We start from the raw sequence: 20,735 nt of genomic DNA on the forward strand, positions 1-20,735 counted from the left end.
CCTAATTCTCATAATGCTATTGGGCTTTAAAAGAAGGGAGGAATCTTCTTCTCGTCCTGACTGAAATTTACTCAGAAAATTAGACCCCAAACTTGTGCCACTGCGATTGAACTGGTCGATTCATCAAATGTTCACAAATTCGCCATCTTCCGATCATTTTTGGTATTTGTACGATATACAGAAATTAACTTCCACGCATCTCAATTGTCGCCAGTGGTAGAGTGGTGTTACTTACAACAGTTGGGTATTTTGAACGAAAATTTGTTAGGTTATAAAGTGAGTTTCTTCTGCGATCTTTTGAGTGTTACTCCAGGTCGCGTTGGAGACGGGGGCAATGCATCTTGTTTTTCCCTCGTGGATTAGTATGAATTTCCGGAAGAATTCGATCCCTACCCTGGCCGTAACGTTGCCAGCCGATTTTCCCCAGATTTGTTCTGTTATTCGCAGTTGACGCCCGTTCTCAGGTTCTTTGCCGCATGGAGTACCGTAATGAGAAAAGAATAGTGGATTTGTTGTTAAGTATTCATTAGTGGAGCAAGTTTTTTCCGTAGGAATGATTAAAGTCATCTTCCGTATTGTGTGGCAGTGAATTGGCACCTCGGTGGTTTCAGTTTAAGGGCAAGCCTTTACGGACAATAAGTCATTCTGCGGTGGTAATCTTTGCAGAGTTTCACTAACTTGATTTGGACTGAACGAAATCGGGTTTATGCGCGTTCGAACTGTTGGAATAGCCTAAACTATCGGGAACAGAGTGATGACTGATCTTATTTGCTGGTTTTCATAAAGGCAAGAGCATAACTATTTCTCCCCCATAGGGCATTAGCCTTTTTTACTGACCAAGCTAAACAATAAGAAGAGTGGCTGCGAAATATCTATTTTACCTTTCATAGCGGTAGTTATTTGGTGACTAGTAATTTAACCATTAAATACACACTTTTCTATATCCACTCTTGCTACCCAAAACAACCTCCAAATGGGCCATTAGAGGCGCTTTCTAATATTCCTCCAATCAAACTATTGCTACTGTTATTTCTTAAACCGATGGTCATCCAAATTACAACCACTAACATTCCAGGATACATCCGGTGATTGAGGGGGGCTTTCGACCCACGAGGTGGAATGGTGTCAGGATTGGAAGCTCTAAGGGCTGATGCCCACAAAGTGGGTAAAAAATAAGAATCTCAGTCACCCTATAATGCCACAAAAGGGCATAAGGGCAACACATCAGGTTCTAGCAGTTCATAGTTTTAGTTTGCTTAACTTAGGCGGACGGGAGAGGAGTACTGTGGGTCGATTAATGGCTCGCATGGTCTCCGGATCGCTTCGGTAGCTAGCCGACTCACTCTGACTGTCACCAGCGCCAACGCCAGCACCTTCATCCTCATAATCATCCCTGCCACTCCCGCCCTCAGTCTCCCTATTTTGGTCAAGCAACGTTGGGGACACCTCTTCTCCCTCTCCTGAAGGAACCGCCTCTAGCGACGTCATGTCATGACTGTCTCTCCTTTTCAAGGCCCCCTGAATTGTGCTCCCCTCCACTTCTGCTTCCACCTCAACCTCTTCACTTCCTCTGCCCACCAACTTCGGTGTAGCAATACGAATCCGCTTGCTGAACCTGTCAACTGAGTCACCCTTCAGGTATTCCAGCTTATTCCCACTTGTTAAGTCCAATGCGGGCAGTTTTATATGAGCAATCGACCTCAGAACCGTCATGATGTTGGCAATGATGTTTCGGTTCTCTGAATTACGATCATGGTAGGCGCGCAGCATCTCAATGTATAACTTAGAGGGCAGTGTCTCCCACTGCTCTTTGCGATACACCTCCGGTTTGTACATCCACGTCTCAGATTCCTCTTCCGCCTCCTCTGTTGCTTCCTGTTTCATTGAAGACGGTTTTGGAAATGCATTGGCAACCGTGCCAAGGATAGGTTTGAAAATCCCAGCGCCGGGAAGAGGTTTTTCCACCATCTGTGGTTTCGGTTTCTCAACTCGTGGACAGTGCTTCTTGGCAACGTCCTCTAACTCCGCCATATTCTCAATCACCGCAAAGAGGACTTTGAAGAGATGCTTCCTCGTTATTTCTTTTCGACGTAGAATGCGGCACTGAAAATAGTGAATCAAGAAGGGATGTGGGACATTGTAGAGGAAGTCCGCCAATGCGTAGTAGGCATAGCCAATGGGACGAAATTTGGGCTCTCCGAATTCATAATTGAGACGAGGGAAGTGGAACTCCAGTGTCCTCGCCTTAGCAATCTCCATCGCCGTGTGAAAATCCAGAGCTTTTCGCAGTTGCTCTACATGACTCTCCGTAGGGCCCATGGCAACTGCTATCATTGTCACTAAAGCAGTAATGAGCGTTTCTGCCGCCTTGAGCAGGGAGAAGTGGAGTTTTCGTGCCAGAAAAGCGATCGTAAGGGAAACCTCTTCTACAATCAATGGGTTCTCCGCATTTAGGCAGAAGATAAGAGCGTTGTGTAACTGAGTAGTGTGATGCTTTGTCCACTCGTCGAAATCCTTCAACCGTCGAGGTGTGTTCGCTAGTTCACAGAGTTGTCTCAGCGCTTCCACTCTTTTTAAAGTATCAACTCGCTTGCTGGCGCTCGCAACAGCCCCTTCGTCGATGAAATCACTGATCACACTGAGATTTGCCTCAATAACACTCACTGTCGCAACTTTTCGATGTCTGGCTACGAATTCCCCGATGCTTGCCAGCCTGTTGAGGAAGACGTGGCGTGGAAGGCCCACCACGCAAGGCAGGGAGTCAAACACGGAGTGCATCAACGGCTGCTCCAAACTCACGAGAAAATCTCGAAGACCCTCTTTTGAGCGCTCTATCGAACACTCTTTCGCCTCACGCATGATACCCAAGGGAATTTGGTTATCCTCAGGGTTGGTCTTACCATACATGATGTAGAGGACAATAAATGTCATCAGCACGCGGCTAGGTGCACCGAGTTTTGAAAAAAAAATCGATCAGGAAATGCATTCATCTAAGGAGCAGACCAACGCTCCGCACGCACTTTTGAAATCTGTTAAATGCCCCTTTTTTCCCATCAATTCATTTAACTGCTCAGGACACCAATCACTACTTTTCAAATATGGCAATGAACAACACTTAAGTATAAATCAGTGTGAGTTCGTGATCATATTGGCCATAAATAGCAATACTGAGGTCAACCGTTCCCGTCTTTCGTCGGAACACACACACACGGACCGATCGTGCAAATAGCTACACCACAAACCCAGGTGTGCATTGGCTACGCTCCCACTCAAGACAGCCAATGGGATTGCTCGAAACTAACGAAGGACTAGATACAGCCAAGCGACAAAGCACAAGCATACTCAGAAGTTGGTCGGTGCCTGATCAATGACTTGAGGATTGGGCACGATTCACATACTACTGGCTGCATTTGGCCATGCACTTCCGAACATAAACCAGTGGTTTATCGGGTTTTTTAGTCCTATGAATAGTAATTTTCTCTCATGAATTGGCTTTGCCTTGTCAGCAATGGCGACGATGCAGCAATTTTGGAAAGCTCAGTCTTTTTTGAGTCGCAATAGCGAGAATCAGCAAAGTACAAAAGATAGTGAAGTAAATCAAACAACCAATTAAAGATAGCATTAAAATGTGCCCAATTTCAAATAGCAATGTCAAGTAAGTTCGCACCCGACTCGCCAAGTTGCAAGGATCCTGTGGCAGCATCAAATTGACCTAGAGTGGATTTTCGGTCTATTCGAACAGAACTCCAAACCCTTTTACTACACTGCATTCCCACCCAGGCTCCGCAGATGTCAGCCACCTTCCAGATGGTTTTTTCAACTTGACCCATACCAAAACTCGCCCACTTGTCCTCTACTGCAATCTTCCACACACCACCACTCCTTCCGTTGGCACAGCGGACGAGGTCAAGTTCGATGAAAGACGCACGAAAGCCCGGTAAACCAGGATATGGAGCGTCTTTAAGAATGCTTCTCGGAACAGTGAAGTCGCAGGCAGCTGATTCTATCTCGGACTTGAACAGGCGGACCTTCAGAGGTGTGACACTCTCCTTGCTATCACGCCAAATCGCCAAGAGAGTCAAAGGGGCAGCGTCTTGCGAGGACGGTGTAAATCGATGGTAATTGCGGAAGACCAGTTCCTTTACATCGAAACCAAACCCAATCTACCAATCAGAACAATTGCGGAGGATAGTAAATAAGTACTGCCCAATTTTCTGATCCTTTAAGAAAGCGGTGTAGTACCTCAAAGTAGAAGAGCTCAGCGGGACTCAGGATCTCCAGGGGGCGAGGAGAGATCCAGGCCTGCGTAGAGGTATAGTTAGGTCGGAAGAGCACTTCCACAAAGGGCAGACGAAGCACCAAATTAGGAGGGTGGAGTAGGCGCAGGGGCAACGTTGAGCTTACCACTTTCCTGGGCAGAAAGCCATTGTGATCGAGTTGAATGCCCAGATGTGTATAATTCAGCCCACCGAGTGTTTCAGTGGCGTTGAATAGAGCAAAAACATCCACTTGCTGTGATGGGAGATCATTTGCGCCGAAAGCTAGTGATTGCACATACAGCCACAATTAATACATTTTAAACTGTAAGTTGGGTACTTTTATTGAGGATTAATGCAAGAGAAGTCTTATGGATCACCAGAAGTGATGCTGCCATTCTACACGTACAAATGTAACATCGTTGATACTTTTTATTGTTATATAGTTATATTTTACTTTAGTGTAGGTGAACCTAAGTAAAAGATTGCTGATTAAATTCTTGGGACTAATTCAGGCAATTTTGGCAAATTTTGTCAAATTTTCAATGATCCTCAGTCAACAATGTTATTTTGGCAAAACGAGAAGTATAGAAATGGAGATGTCCCTCAGAAAAGAAATGTAAGCGAAAAAAAAGCTACAGACCACACCATAAGACTCCTGCATCAGCAGCCAGATATTTTGTTGCTTAATATTTAATTTCTGGATTTGGACGATTTACGAAAAAATAAAAATTTGTTGTCACATTTAGCAAAACAATAGCAGAGTTACTAAAACCAACAAGGGCTGATAACTGATCTTGTAAAAACTACGAATTAGAACAAATTGGAAAAAACCGTGCATTCCGTGACTTTAGAGGGTGAGTGCTGCAAGTTTAAGTGGTTCATAAATATTCAAGTGACGCTAGGTTAGCTAATAGTGGTGCGGGAATCTTGCAATTCGTTTAACCATTCTCGGTAAATCTTGACAATATGTTTGCGAATATTTCACCTAATCCTCAATGCACAAATTATGCGACCTCATATGTCTACACACTTACCATGATACGAATAGCAGTTCGTTTCAAGGGGTTTAACGAATTCGCATGCCACCTTGATCAAATTATTTATTCCATTTCGTACATGTAAAGGTACCCTCTTTTCATCAAATTCTGATGAAAAAATCGATTCGAGATAAAGATCGATGTTTTCGTCAGATGGTAGTTTTCTTCCTAACAGCCTTCCTTCCATGTAGTTCACCATAGCAACATCGATTGTCGAGTCGAACTTTCTTCCAAAGGCCATTGGGCTATCAGCAACATTCAGCGCCTCGTGGAGCCGAAGTAGAGCCTGTGGACCGGAAAACACGGAGGGTGAGCAGCCACACCAATCAGCAACGGTGGTCTTCTTACAGCTGCAACCCTGTGGACGTTGCCAATTGGTAAGCCGAAGGTTGGCATTGATAACCCTCTCGCAGAAGTGGGAGTTGTACGCAAGAGTGTGAAAAAAACTCTCCACCGGGAGAATTGCATTCCGGAACCAAATTCTAAGACCTCGCACGAGATCATCATTACCAAAAACGGTGTAGAAGGCGAAATCGCGTGGCAGTACCAGCCAATCAGAACCCCCATGGATGACTACTCCGTTCAGCGGAGGACGTACACCAGCCCGCCACACGTAATTCCCGCATTGGACAAAAGCATATTGTAGACCTTCGGAGTGAATGTATCTAAGGCTCAAAGTTACCACCGACGAAAAGAGTAACCCACTTAAATATCTCTTCAGCCGTCTGTTTCACAAATATCCGTCCGCGGTGGGAGTCAAGCAGGCGCACCAGTGTTTCAACTGGCCTAAAAAAAATCAGAACGCAAAGACCAAAGCTTACATCACTGGCAGATCAGTTTCACTAAGGTTGATGAAGAAGTCCCACTTCCAGTGGGGAAAGTTATAGAAGAGGTCTTCCAGAATGGAGAGCAAGAGATCCAACAAACTGGGTGCACCCCAAACTGGATTTTGACGGTTAGAGGCTACGTGCACGTTGTTTGGGAACAGTTTGGCTAGGCTTTGGCACCGAGAGTATAGATAGTCACTTTTCTAGAACCATGTTGGTGTACAGTAGAAAGAGACGTTGAACCACATAAAAGCTTGCCAAGATAACATACCAAATCTACGTGGATGTAGAAGTAGTTTGAGGTGTGATAAAGAAGACGGAACATTCTCTGGACATGTCGCCAACTTCTACCTGTAAATACAAGCACGTAGACGATTTTCACATTGTCAAACTCCTCAGATGAAATCGAAGACAAACGGCCCAATGGTACGACGGGGGCCACTGTGGCTAAAATGTTTGACAATCGGAGGATATCAGTCATGTCACTGCTAATAAATCCTGAAGAAAAGTAAGGCTTGTTTTTGAAAGATAGCCCATAATAGAAAGGTTGGACACGTTAGTCAACCACTGTGCTGAATGAGGACTTTTGATTGATCCATTTCCACCATTCTGTACTGGTCTTAGGCCACAGCAACAAGGACAAGCTTCGAGGATAAAATAGTGCACTTAAGTACTATAGTACTTCATTAGTTATTTAGCTCTCGCACCTCACCGATTTGCTTGAAATGATCCAATACTATAGGAATAATGGCATCTATTGGCATCAGACATCGGTTTCAGTTTAATCACCTCAGTCCCAGATCGGTTCTTCTCCGTGACTTACTTAAACGGGCAGAAACTCAAAACAAACCAAACCATAAAATCAACATCAGATTGAATCATCTACTGAAATGCCTTGGCTACATTAACTTGTTCTACAACGGTCATAAGCGAAAACAAGATACCACTAGTTATCAACAGTTTTACGAGAACAACAAAATGCTTAGGAGTATCGGTGACACAAAAGCCAAAAGCAAACTAAATTGAACGACTGAACAATATACGTAGGGAAATCAAGAATTTCCTAATTACTAGTTTAGTAAAAAAAACCAAATAAACTAATTCGGTAAGGAGTGATTTTGCGGTAATTATCAACCGGTAACCCCGCGCTACCTCGATGGATCATATATTCAATGCAAGAGGAAGTGCTTAAAACAAAGGTTTACGCGAGACAGATAGAAAAATACCCAGGTGGTAAAGTTTTTGTAAGAGGATATTAGCCACACAAGCTACGACTAATTCTAAAGTTCTGGTTAAAACTCGTTGAGAAGGAAACCAAATTAGACGAATGGAATATTTTTGAGGTAGAGACCAGTTTGCAGGACACCACTTGACTTACACAAAACATCGAAGCAATCCCTTTGCGTGCCGTTCCTTCCTAGCTAAAAGTGGATTTTAACTACACTGGTTACAGAGATTGCACACAAATTACATTTGTTTCAAAATAAATTGCACAGTGAAAATCGAAGTGGGACACACCGAGAGAAGAGGCTAATATAGGGGAGTCAAAAACGCCGATAGTAAAGACATCGATGGCCGTTTCGCCACCGCAAGTCGTAGCCGAAGGATCCCCAGGACATGCGACGGTGCCGCAAAGCAAGGAGGGAAGCATGAAGACGGGCAATCGTCGATCACAGTAGCAAAGAGAGCCTTCTGCTAAACCCGCGAACGTCAAACCTGCCCATCGGCAGGTACGTACGCAGTGGTCAGGTGAGTTGCGCAATGTGTCGTTATAAAACACCAGACGAAGGGGTGGCTGTGCTCGCTCGTAGTAGAAACAGCCTACGTGACGGCTCTCTTCGTTTAGTGCGGCTACACGGGAAATGCGACTGACTTACAACTAACACAAAACGAACAATCAATTTAATCCAAATTAGTACAACGCAACTTCCTTAAGTAAGAAAAGAAAAACGCATCATAGATCTGTTTCAGCAATTCAATGAAACAGCAAGCTTCACAAACCTAGCTTGGGGCATCGGTTTGGCAGTCGCACAGGCTTGAGGAATATGCCATCATTGATAAGTCCTGAGACAAGACCTGAGCAATCTTCACGAGACCAATCGCTTAAGTTTGCATATGTCGTGAAGTAGGGGAAACCAGTTCCTTTTGCATGGCACAATTTGCGGATCTACGGGCAAAGTAGTTACATGCTGTACCAAGAAAACTTGCCCATAAGAAATTAGGTAGTAATATGACAGAGAGCAATAGGAAGACCGATAGCTTAGCACTTAGAAGAGGGGTACGAAAACGAATGAACAGCATTGCTCCTAGGTTCTTTGTAAAGCCGTGGAGTCGATCTGGACAACCACATCAAATCTCCTGATTTCCGAGGCTAAAATTAGTCAACAGAAACCAAATAAGGGAAATCACTCAGCTTTCGATACCACAAATTAGATTTCCACGGCCCTGAGGGAAGCTAGGCCACCAAAATAAGTGCAAGTGGAAGGAACGAAATGGACTTTGTACAAAATACCATCGTGCGCGCAAAACGCCACAGAAAACGCAGCTTTGTAAAGCAGATAAGACCCACACCTAAGATGATGCAATACGCCCGAAGCAACGTGATTGACCAGCTGAATCCGAGTCACTGCAAAACCGCCAAAATTACAAGCACTTGCTTTTTGTATTGGTTACCATAATCAACCAGTGACCTACTCTCTGTCGATCGATTCGACTGTGCAAAAATCGCATGAAGAAATGAGAAGTCTGACTTCAACAAACAACAACAAACGATTAAGCTGTGCCCTAGCGGAATGCTCGGTCCATTAGTCGAGAATAACTATAAAGAGTTTGAAAATTTGCCCCTGCATAAGTAGCTTACATAAACAAAACCTTTGGCATTTGTTTGCCAAAATCGTGGTTGCTGAATGCTCATTAACTAAATTTCAATTTACGCCACAGTGATTTTAGCCTTTTAAATCTGTTCTGCACAAAACACCGTTTTCGGAAAAAAGCGCGTAGCTGATGATATTATCTGTAAAAATTATTCTTTTTAAAGATCACTGCCAAATTAAAATAGGTGACAAGTCTGCGTTTCAGATTTGGTCCTGGTAGCAGCCAAGGGATCGATAGTTTTTTACTTGGATTCCTTTAAGCGGCGGCCTGCATCTGGATTGGAAGTCGTGTTTTGCGAGTTAAGTTTCTGGACATGGAGCCGCCATTCATGATAAAGCTGATGGCCTCGTCTGTTTCGATCGCCACGGTTGCGGGATCAATAATTCGTAGGATTCTTGCAAGTGGCAAACTTGGCATCGTCGATAAAGGTGTCAATGACTTACAGACTCAGGCTGATCGAAGTGTGCAGCATTGTATTGTTACCTCACTTTCCAAAAAGTTCCCAGGAATTTGCATAATCGGTAGTTTGTTTAATTTCCTTCCAACTTCCTTAAGTATTGTCAGATTTGCGCCAATATTTTTGTCTTGCGAATGGACCGTTTATTTAACTTCCTTTGAGGTCCATTTTGTATGCCTTTATGCTTTGTTTGGGGACGTTTCTATCCTTACCTAGCAATGCGTAACTTTTGCTGACACTGCTTGCTGTTTTGGTCTGTTTTATTGACGTCCATTTTCGTTTTGTAAATAAACTGTGTTGTCGTAGGAGAGGAGGATTTAGGCAACAATGAACAACCCTATTCTGAGTTAGTGGAGGATACCGATCCATCTGTACTAGCTAAAAACTGTCCAAAGGGTCTGGAATCTACAACTGTGGATGATGTCGTTGTGTGGGTTGATCCTTTGGATGGTACTAATGAATTCGCACAGGTCAGTCAGGATTTCTCACCCTGTGGCAGTTAAATCCACCCCAAACGGTGTTTTTTGGACGTTGTTTTATGTCAGTTACCCACTTTAAACTGCCTTTTTTCCTACTGGTTTGTATTCTTTTTGTCGTACATGCATATCAGCTGGGGTTCTAAATTTAATTGGTTATTTGACACGATTGCCTATCGAAATTGAAATGGATAAAGAATACAATCGTAAAGTAAATCGACATAATCACTCAAAGATCTTCACGTTGCCATGGCTACTGCGCAATTTGTCACTTCCTCGATCTTGATATGCCTGCACTTGAAGTATCTCTTCTTCTCTATCTGTTCTTGTGGTCTAGGGTGTATTGGAGCATGTAACAATTCTTATCGGGGTTTCTGTGCAAGGTCGCGCTGTGGGCGGAGTTGTTTGCCAGCCCTTTTACATGGCTGACTTCCGCGGGTTTATCGAAAATGCCGGGGAACAGGAGCGTCATCCACGAGTCGAGGAGACGCATCAACGTCTCATCTGGGGCCTCGAGGGTCTCGGAGTGTTTGGCCTTGCTGGTGAACCGATTGCCAAAGCGCCCGTCTTTTCCCCCACCACTGTTGATGAACGTGCCAACTGCATCGTTTGCACCAGATCCCACTCAACACCCACCGCTGCTGCTGCTATTGAATCTTGCGCTCCCTCCAAGGTTAGATTACACTTCATACGGTCTTGGATCCAGATGTAACGAAAAGTACTTTTAGTATTTTCTAATTCGACTCGATAGACTGAACACTTTCCCCAGTGTAATTGCTAAGTAATCGCTGTCTTCACTCCCAATCTACTGAAATCCCGACTGATGAACCAGAGTTCATAAAGTCCTCACAAAAATTAGAGCTAGATGGAAACTGGTGGCATATCGCCCGATAATTTGGCTGGTATGGGTGAATTAAGGAAATATGCTGTGTTAGCTTTTTTGGAACAACAATAGTGGTGTTAACTAGCCTAGCTTTTCTGCAAATGTAATAATTAGGTGGATGTAGCATGTTCGGCTGTAAGGAGGGATTACTGCCGCCTTGAGAAATCGTGGTTTAGCCCCATCGTCGTAGTAGCCGTTATTACCGTTATTTTACCACTTCGTAAAAGAGATTAGTGAGGTAGATAATCTTCCTATTTTCGAGTTGAAAGGGGAGAAAGTCAACAGGAAAAATTCATGATAAACGTGCACAGGTAAAATGAGATGATGTGTGTGGGTGCATCACCTCTGAAATGGGTACAAAAAATCTTCCTGACAGCTAGCGAATAGGGACGGCGTGTGTGTTTTAGGTATAACATATGAGGACACTTATCTTTGCTTGGCTGTCTGCTTGTTTGGGGACACTCATCTGCTACCGTTCAAGTCTACGGTACTTTTAGTTGGATGGCTGATTAAAGGCAGCAGGGGAATTGCTCACAAGTTGGGAGACAATGGCTCGATAATGTCGTAATCGTCGACGTCGACCTTGTCGAAGAGGTTATGCACTGGATCCTCATCTCTCGGAAGTTCTAACTGGTTTTACACTACTTGTGTTTGCATCGCTGTCGCTAGATCTTCCTTTTCAACCTCACTGCTTCCCACTTGTCCATCACCTAATGTTGAAGCTGTTGCAGAACCCAGTTAATTAAATGTAAAGGTGGGGAAGTAGGATAAAGGAAAATCAGTTGATTTACCGAACTCACCTATTACGTGGATTGGTAGCGACTGATGTCATGATGAAATTATCGAGAGGGTATAACGGCGGTTATGATGGTGAGGACAAGACTGATAGAGGAGGAGAATGCTAGAGCATTTGTCGTTGTTGCCAGATTTGCTTCTACGCTGTATTTGTGCTGATCCGTGGAATGCATTGTCCAGCGGGTAGTACCCAGGAGTCGTGATTGAAGGCTATGTGGGATACCTTTCTTTCTTTCTTTCAAACAAACGGTACTTTTAAAAATGGCTACGACAGGAATAACAACTAACTCGGTGTCAAAGTGGATTATACCAACAGAGATTGAGTTGCCTCCGAGTACTTTTGGCGAGTGGAATTTAGTTTTTCTGAAACAGTACCCTGTTGTGGCTGAAGCATAGGCGTTTTTAATAAAAGCTTCAAACAGAGATTGACGTTCACTCGGAGTCGAAGAGAGAATGGTAAGGTGGTCATGTAAAACTTGCCCCAAATGGGCGCACTAGAAACAGACTAACCGAGTCTTCATCATGCTTTGCGTTTGCTTATATATGCATAGGCAAAATATCATTCGGTGGTAAGTGGTACTGATAAAATGTATTTCTTGCTAGTTGTTTTCGCCTGCTTTTAAGTTAGGTAGTGTGAAATGCGATCCTGTATCTCAGATGCTATTTACCTATTTTAGCTTTAAATGCTCAACTTCATAAATGACTACTTTTCTGCTTCCATAGCGTTTATAATCATGACATTGGAATGTTTTCGAAAATGACTTCTATCTTGAGACCAGTCAATTTACAGTCGTGCATGGCGATCAAACTATTGATAAACGGGGTGCTCAGCTAGCGAGGATGCGACTAATGCATGCATAACATGCGGGTGATCTTATTTTTCTGTTTTAATATTTAAATCGAGGAAGATATTATCTTAAATTGAGTTAGCTGACCTGAAAGTTGCTGACCATCATGCATACCCGAATGGGAACAGCAGCATTTTACGCGTTGACCCTATTGAATGGACTAGGCGAGCGAATGATCGGTTTCTCATATGTATTTATCATTAACATACAACTTCGATTTTTGAGCCTAAAAACAGGCTCCATGACGGAATTCTTTTAGTTATCTGAAAAGGTTGGTAAAATCGTGGTTTAGCATTAATTCTTTTAAGCTAGGAAAGTTGTGACAGAAGTATGTTAATTTTTTCCTTGGATGTGAAGACCACACTGCTATCATTGATCCTTTCTTAGTACTAAATGATTGTGAAAATCATTTCTGGTAATGGGATGGTAAGTCATAACCTGAATGCCTTTCCGTAAATAGGTCTACCGGTTAGGTGGATGTGGTTTCAAAATGCTGATGTTGCTAGAGGGCGTGGCACACGCCTACGTCTACGCCAGTACAGGCTGTAAGAGGTGGGACACGTGTGCGCCCGAGGCCCTGATCAACGCCATCGGCGGTCGAGTGAGTGGCGTGGATGGACAAAGTTACAGCTACGCGGGCAACGTTCAGCCCATCGACGCTCGTGGTGTTGTCGCTACTCCTACTGCCGCCTGGCACTCTGCATACATCGCCCGAATACCTCAATCAGTTGTCGACAGTCTCTGCGCCTTCGCCCCCTCCAATGAGTAGGCCTGCGCCTCTTGTGTTTTTCTTGACCTCATTTTTAACTTCTCGAATGAATTATTTTTGGTTGCTTTTAATATTGATGACGATAGTTGTTGACAATTTTGCAGAAATTCCTGTGTCTCTGATTCTCCGTATTAAGATTTTTCACTTGAAGTTGTATTCAGTTGTGCAAGATTTATTAATAGAGAATTCCCTATCGTAGACTCTGCGTAGGCGTAAATTTGTTGGGTTTTGTCTTACAAGACGTTTAACTTATCCCGCCATTAAAACAAGAAAATTTCTGTCCATTGAATCTGAAACTCTAGGTGGATAGCTTCTTGCGCCATATCAGTTCTTCTATATGTTATGACCTTGATAGCTAACACTTGCAGGAAATCAAATTTTTGATGTTGCACAAATTACCAACTCGGTTTTACCATCATACTGGTGGTTCTTTAGTGAAAAGTCACTAGGGGTGATTGGTGATTGAATCTCTGGAATGAACGACAGGTCTTCATGTAAGTCAGGCTGCTAGATATTGCGGTGGTAACTTGATGCAAGAACTAGGGAAGGAGCATTTACGAAATCGGTTTCGGTGAATATTGCACTGGTTTTATAAGATAATCAATCAAATAAAAGCCGTCACTAATGAGTCGAAAACTATCCCATCGTTTCAAGCCACTGATAACAACGGAAATGCTTTTCTGGGCCTCTATTTCATATTTACTAGCTCGGATAAGGTTGCTTGCCGGGGTTTGATGTTTGGAGTTTGTTACAAATGAAAGGCGAACGAATTCGCAATTCGTAAACAGGCGCTACTTTCGTCAGGATACAAATTAAAGCCCAAAATGCTAGTAAGAGGAAATCTGAGCGCACTAGTAGTTTTGCGTTACCCCTGAGGCCGGATTTAACCCTAGTGATGAGTCCGATACTACCTGTATCCCGCCCTCCTGAATCAGGTTAAAAGATAATCGGTTTTGATAACATCTCAAAGCCTTTTGTCTTTAATACAGAAAAGCACGACACAATCATTAACTAACTTTACCACATCGTAACAAATTCTGGGTTGACAGTGCTTGTAATCGGTTTGCGTAATTACCATCTTTAGGGATAGTTCCCGTTTCAATGGTCGATATTGCTTACCCACGTCTCACCTGCCGTTTTTTTTCAAAAAATAGTGCAACCAGTTTGCCAACAGAATCAGGGTATTAGCCCACCGAGTTCAATGACTTCTTGCAAATACTTAACTCACAGCCCACAGTTACGGAAACGGAAAAGTGGTAGGATTAGACTTTGATTATACAAGCCTACAATGAACCTCCCGCAGGAAGCCTGAGCTTCCAAAAAGTCAAACCATATGCATTAACACTAACAAAGCATCCATTTGATAACAATAAATTCATACGAAGACAACAAAGAATACAGAATGGCACTATTTACTATCTGCAATTGATTACTACCTGTAGTTTGCACGTCACACAGCAGATAAACAAAAGACCGGGAAAGCCGCTTTCCACAATTATTAAGATTGAAATGAGAATAAAAGCGACAATAATTCTTCACAGTTTTTTATACAGTTCGCATTGAACAATGACACGACGAAATCACTTTCCTTCCTCGATTGCTTCTGTGATGAAGGGATGTGTGAGGGCATCGTTCAGTGAAATTCGTCTGCTTGGATCAAGAGCAAGCATCCTATCCAGAATGTCCCTAAACTGGTGCACCTTCTTTAACAGTGCTGGAGTCAGTTGGTTATCCGATGTGAGGTCACCTAGTAGATCCCGCGTGAGTTGGACGTTTCGAATCACTGTCGTCTTCGGCTGAAACCGGGTGAAATGGAATCACAGAGAGCTACTCACCAAATACAACTATGGAAGTTGAAAAGCATACTTTATGAGTAACCTTGTCGACGTCATGATAGAGGAAATTGCACTGTTCATCGAAATGAGCATGACGCAATGTACCCCGACGAACCACGCGATTTGGAATACGTCCACGCGTCTCCATGATGAGACGAAGCATCTCGTTATTGGTCTTCCCAGGGAACATGATCCGTCCAGTGTAGAGTTCGAACAAAGTCACCGCTGTGGACCACAGATCGACATTGAAGTCATAGGGCAGACCCAAAACTGGACGACGGGAGGGCGAAAAGGAGAGAAGCCACACCAATTAAAAGGGTGGCGGAAAGTCCGCACAGTCTAGTAATCACTCAGCTCCTGATGAATTTTACGCTCAAGTGGCAAGCTTGCTCACAGGACTACTGAGACAGCGGGTCCACTGCAGCCACGATAACCCAAACCAGTGAGTACAAAAATATCATCACTATTTACACGAACGCCTAACTCTCCCTCCGTACATGACTAGCAGAGTACTAAAGGTTTAAACACTGCGATTCAGATGATCAAAGCATACAATGAAGAACTCCAATGTGCCCCTGAAACCGGGTCATTATCCCAGCAAACTAAGCCAAAAATGACGTAACCCTAAAAACTGACAGAGAAGAGTACGACTCAGACAGCGCTTGCATGAATTTTTTTTTGGCAAAGGCGTCACATCTGGAGATAACTGGTAGATTATGAGGGATCTAGACGATTTTTTTAGTTCAAGTAAAGTGAATAGAATGTGCGCCAAGAAGGCACATTGGCCATTTGAGATGGATTAAGCTTACACATCCCCACCACTTAGCTTGGAACTAAGCAAGCCCACATTTCTAAGTACGATCACCCTACAAACTAAGCTATGAGCGCGATCGATTTCGGTTTTTACAAAACTACCTAATAAACCCGAACCAATTTTCATGTGACTTGAATCCGTATGGACTGAGATTCCTATGAGAGAAAGGTGAAAAATTTAAATAGTCAAAAAGGTAAAAGATTAGTATGTTGGCCCATCGCTTTACCATATGGATACACGAGAAAGCTCAACTCTGTTCGCAGTATTGCCGGGACAGTAGTGTATGTGGTATCCCGCCGGAGTCAAACTGGTGGATGAGAAGCAAAAACGCAGTTAAAAAAGGATGGGTTGGGGAGGAAAAAGAGCAGGAGAGGAGAGGAGACAACTCAGGGCAGATAAAGAAAGCACAAGAGGATCGACTTACTGATTTCAGGTGCACGATAAAAACGCGAGACGAGGTAGGGCGTGGGCTCATTCTCCTGCACCGAGCAGGCGGATCCAAAATCGGAGAGTTTGAGGGTGATCTTACTCTCATTAACCAGCACGTTGTCCGGCTTGATGTCGGCGTGGAGTATGTTACACTTACGCAAGAGCTTGAGGGCCAGTAGCATTTGGTGAGCGTAGGAGCGCACTGCGGTGATGTGAAGGCCCACATTGCGACCGTACTTCTTCAGCACTTCCCGCAAATTCATGTTCATCGATTCAAACACCATGCAGAGGTGATTCTTGTGGAAGAAGTGCCGGTACAGGCGCATGCAGTGGTACCGGTCTTGAGGGTCCGTGTCATTCAGCTTCTTCAGTACCTCCAACTCCTGCAGACCCGACTTGTGCCTACGTACACGTACATCCACGCACACACACACAGGGATTAGATAACAAAACATACGCTGAAATCTCCCCCATCAGATTGAAACATGAACATGAAAACAGGCGTGCATTTGGACCTTACCAATAATATGAACATCACTATTATTTAAAAACCAATTCAGCTATTCAAATCAAAGGGGGTCCAACTTAACTGTCATCCAAAGTTGTTTTTCAGGCCCCCACTTTTAACTAACTGCGATGCTGCTAGATCATGATTTAACTCCCACTAATTCTACCATCGCACCGAGTTACATCTTCGCTTCATAAGGGGCCATAACTTTCCCTCAAATTCTCACAGCATCACACGCACTCGGCCTTGGGAGTCAAATCCTCCCGAATGCATAGAAGCCGACTAATGTTGAAACAAATGCGCACAAGCGAAAACAAAGCTACTTATGTTACAAACTGATAGAGAAAAAACACGTTCATACAAAAAGCAATGCAAAGGGGCATACCGATAGATGTGCCGAAGATAAGGTAAGGAGTGGCTTACATGACTTCGTTGTTACGAATGATCTTGATGGCCACCTCGAGATTATTACGAGCACTATCTCGAGCACGAACAACATTAGAAAAAACACCATGACCTGTGTAGCCGTAAACAGCATAGCGCTTATCCAACACCTCGCCAATACGCACACCTATATTCAAAACGAAAAGATGGAAATTGCACCAAATAAATATGAACTTAAAGAATGTTAAGGAAAACACGAAGTTTGCACGTATTATCAAAAGCAAGATCCACCTACGATAGTAGCCCTCGGCATCATCCCAGTTGTCCACAAGAGAATGGTTTTCCGACGCCATTGCCCGCGGATCCATGGTTCCCGGCACGCCGTTCGCTGGAGCGGCTGGCAGTTCACCAGAGAATATGTCAATAGCGAATTTATTCGCGGAAGGCTGAGCTGCCTCGCTCGTAAAAGGTTTAGCGTCTCGATTATCAGACGACTTAGCTGCGTGGGCAGTGTGGTCATGCAGAAAAGCGACCGCTGCAGGAGCCTGAATACCGGACATGCGTCCATTCGGAGAGCCGTCAACAGCATCTGAAAGAAGGACAACAGTTAAGCTATTCAGAGCAAAGTGCAATGAACTCACCAGCAAACAGGGCTGATTCTGACTTGGGAATGGGTCTAGTGATGGATTTCATAAGCTTTTCTTCGGAAAAGGCTTCTAGCACCTCAGGTCCTTTGGGAGACAATCCAGGGTCCGGGGATGGAGTAGTGCTAATGTATCGGAGAGACTCCAGAAGCTTCTGTCTCTCCAGACGACGCCGCTCAATTATGGCTTCCACGTCCTCTTCTGATTCATTCAACTCAACATCACTAAAGGCAGTACTTAATCAATCGACATAACTACCTTTGCTCTGATGATTTCTTGGAGTCCCCACGTCGCCCTTTGTGGTGATGCTTCTTATGACGCTTTTTGTTCTTGTTCTTTCCACTTTCTTGAAGTCTATGGTGTCGAGACCTGTCCCCCCTATCAGCCACAGAGTGAGGATCACGTTCGTGAGTGTTTTTTAAATGGTTCTCGTCTGATTTTCTTGGTTCTAGGTCCTGCCGAAGACGCTCCATCTTGTTTCGTAGGTAAGCATTGAGGTCACTGCGTTGGAGACGTTCCCTACGTCTTAGTGGACTTCGAGAACGACCACGATCGCGTTCTTTTCCAATCCGTGAATAATAGCTACGATGGCTGCTACCACACCGTTCCTCTCTGTTTAGAAGTCGATAAGGTTCGCCTCTTCGACTAAGAATTAAAAAAAAATATCAAGGTCGAAAAACACTGCGATACCAGTTCAACTTTTAAAAATTGGCAGAATGAAACATGGGACCTCATCTTAAAAGACCTGCCAGTCACTATCAAAATCTCGGGTCGATTCAGAAACTACTTGATAAATATTGTATTCCCTCTTCTAACAGTAGTGCAAATTTAAGCGCCAACATCTTGGAATTACTCGCCTTTCGTTTAGAGAATGATTAAATGAACGAACTGTCGGTAACTACAGCAGAACTGATGACATTAATCAAAATCCCAAACTCTAGCGAGGCGTCAATCAGACGCCTATGAGTCGAACGCTCACAAGCAAACTATAACCAAAAACGTGTTTGGTCTTACGCATCTGTGACTCTTTAAGTATAAATCTACCTTGAGCCCTAAGCAAGACGGAAGCGAAGAACGCCGACCCACCTCATCCTCACACGAAAAGGCACTTTGAATACGCCAACTAGCTAAAACAAATTACGATAATCACCTACATTATCAGGGCAAAAAGAACATAAAAGATCGTTTTATAAGAAATTCTTAAACAACATTATGCTTAATTTGTATTTTTGGCGCATACGCATAGGTATTCACGCGGAAAAAATGGCCGCATTAAAGCACCAAAATTTTGTGCAATTACAGGAAACTTCACTAATATTTTTCAAACTTTTATAAAAGGGAATTTAAAACCACAGCATATTGAAGGCGCTTAAAAGCTATGTTTGCCGGCCAAGAGCTGTACTGTTATTTATTCAAAGCCGTTTATTACCATTGCCATTAAATTTTGCGCAGTCAACTCATTCCCTCATGATTTAATTTGCTCAACACTCGTTGACTATAATTGTACATATAACTTTGCTTGACTTTCTATTATTTGTGGATGTCTATGTTTCCTAATGACCAAAATTTCCCCCTCCGTCCTCCGCTTCATGATTCTTATGAAGCCCATTAGAGTCAATTCATCACCTTGAGGATTTAGAACCGTCAAGCCAAATAATTAAATTCCATTCCCTTACCTTCTCTACAAATTCTGGCGTTAAATGCATGCTGGGTAATTTTGAGGATAGGGCAATATTTTCTACTGCTGGCTAGTAGCGCGAGCAGTTGTATCTCTCACCAATTAAACCTCCAAGTTAGCTAGTCTTCACTGCGTGGCTTTCTACTTTGTTCACATTATTACCGAAATGGATCACAGCACTTGTCATAGTATAATCCGTTGGTCCCGCCTGTAGGTTGCGCTTTAGTAGATTAGGGGATGTTAATTTTCTTGGATAGGCATACTTGTGATGCAATCAGAATCAGAAACGGCCTACTAGAATTAATCTGAATTTTTAACATGATTGAGTTCCTGAGGATATTTTGTTTCTACGATGGTGTGCTTCCTTCCAAATATGGTTGCAAAGTGGCGATATTTGCATCATCCGCCGACAAGTAGATTAACACTCGTTTGTGCAGTCGCACAAATTATTTGCTCTTATGAGATTCCAACTTCATTTCTCACAATTTAGAGAAAACTTTCTTGAAATTTAGATAGTGGTTAAGCTGCTCTTTAAGAAGTAAGTGATATTGTGAGTAGTACCTGCAATACCAAAACTGCAAGCAATGTTTAAAAATATCCCACTAGTGTGCATGCCTTAATTGGTGCCAAAATACGCTAATGTAGCTGGAATAACTTGCCATTGAGCTCTTTTGTTCATCTCTGGAATAAGTGTATTTCTACGCTAGATCAGGCATAATACTCACGATCGATATATTTGCGTTGTTAGGCAATCAGCTACTACGAGTTAAGTCCAATTTCGCTTTATCTATCACACCGGATTGGCAGTAGAACTGCTAGTCCCATCACAAACGTATATCGACATGCAGTTGATCCCATTGGCTGACGCATTAAGCGCCAAGGTCAGATTTGCCGAGTCAATGCATCCTTAGTGGGTGAAACACACTTTTGAGGGTTTCGACGCGCGGATGTATGCTGTTTGTCTTGATGCATCTCCCAACCATTAGCCATTTCCAATATTAGCTTGAAGCAGATTAAAAATTCTTCTACTGATTTAAAACAAATTGCCAGTTCATATGATTTAAGCTAAAGTTAGTCTGTTTGGTTTTCTGTCATTTCATATAAAACGCAACCAGAAAAAGTCAGGTAAAGCAAAACTTGTTGCGAGTAGATAAATCTTCAGAAGTAGGTACGTGTTTAACACTCGTACTAATATGTGTGGTTAGGCAGAAGTGTAAC

The 20,735-nt window shown here is 43.3% G+C and overlaps 3 protein-coding genes across 3 annotated transcripts; 1 reads left to right on the top strand and 2 right to left on the bottom strand. All coding sequences in view use genetic code 11, as the record gives it.

Moving 5' to 3' along the window:
- Positions 1 to 1,239: 1,239 nt before the first annotated feature.
- EGR_04417 (Xylosyltransferase oxt) lies at positions 1,240 to 8,424 on the bottom strand (the record flags this gene model as incomplete). The annotated part of the gene is made up of 11 exons (XM_024493666.1): positions 1,240 to 2,941; positions 3,243 to 3,297; positions 3,668 to 4,163; positions 4,243 to 4,541; positions 5,294 to 5,961; positions 6,002 to 6,082; positions 6,118 to 6,326; positions 6,395 to 6,570; positions 7,642 to 7,974; positions 8,125 to 8,290; positions 8,377 to 8,424. The coding sequence occupies 11 exons, from the start codon at positions 8,422 to 8,424 to the stop codon at positions 1,240 to 1,242; spliced, it is 4,233 nt and encodes a 1,410-aa protein (XP_024351987.1).
- An 886-nt stretch (positions 8,425 to 9,310) lies between these two features.
- EGR_04418 (3'(2'),5'-bisphosphate nucleotidase) lies at positions 9,311 to 13,225 on the top strand (the record flags this gene model as incomplete). Its single annotated transcript, XM_024493667.1, has 4 exons — positions 9,311 to 9,518; positions 9,761 to 9,924; positions 10,268 to 10,603; positions 12,917 to 13,225. 4 exons carry the CDS (start codon positions 9,311 to 9,313, stop codon positions 13,223 to 13,225), a joined length of 1,017 nt encoding a protein of 338 aa, XP_024351988.1.
- Positions 13,226 to 14,805: 1,580 nt separating this feature from the next.
- Positions 14,806 to 20,507, bottom strand: EGR_04419 (Serine/threonine-protein kinase PRP4; the record flags this gene model as incomplete). The annotated part of the gene is made up of 8 exons (XM_024493668.1): positions 14,806 to 15,021; positions 15,092 to 15,330; positions 16,299 to 16,705; positions 17,235 to 17,382; positions 17,491 to 17,784; positions 17,837 to 18,063; positions 18,098 to 18,484; positions 20,443 to 20,507. 8 exons carry the CDS (start codon positions 20,505 to 20,507, stop codon positions 14,806 to 14,808), a joined length of 1,983 nt encoding a protein of 660 aa, XP_024351989.1.
- Positions 20,508 to 20,735: the final 228 nt, after the last annotated feature.

This window comes from Echinococcus granulosus (genome assembly GCF_000524195.1).
Source record: "Echinococcus granulosus chromosome Unknown EG_S00027, whole genome shotgun sequence".
NCBI lineage: Eukaryota > Metazoa > Platyhelminthes > Cestoda > Cyclophyllidea > Taeniidae > Echinococcus > Echinococcus granulosus.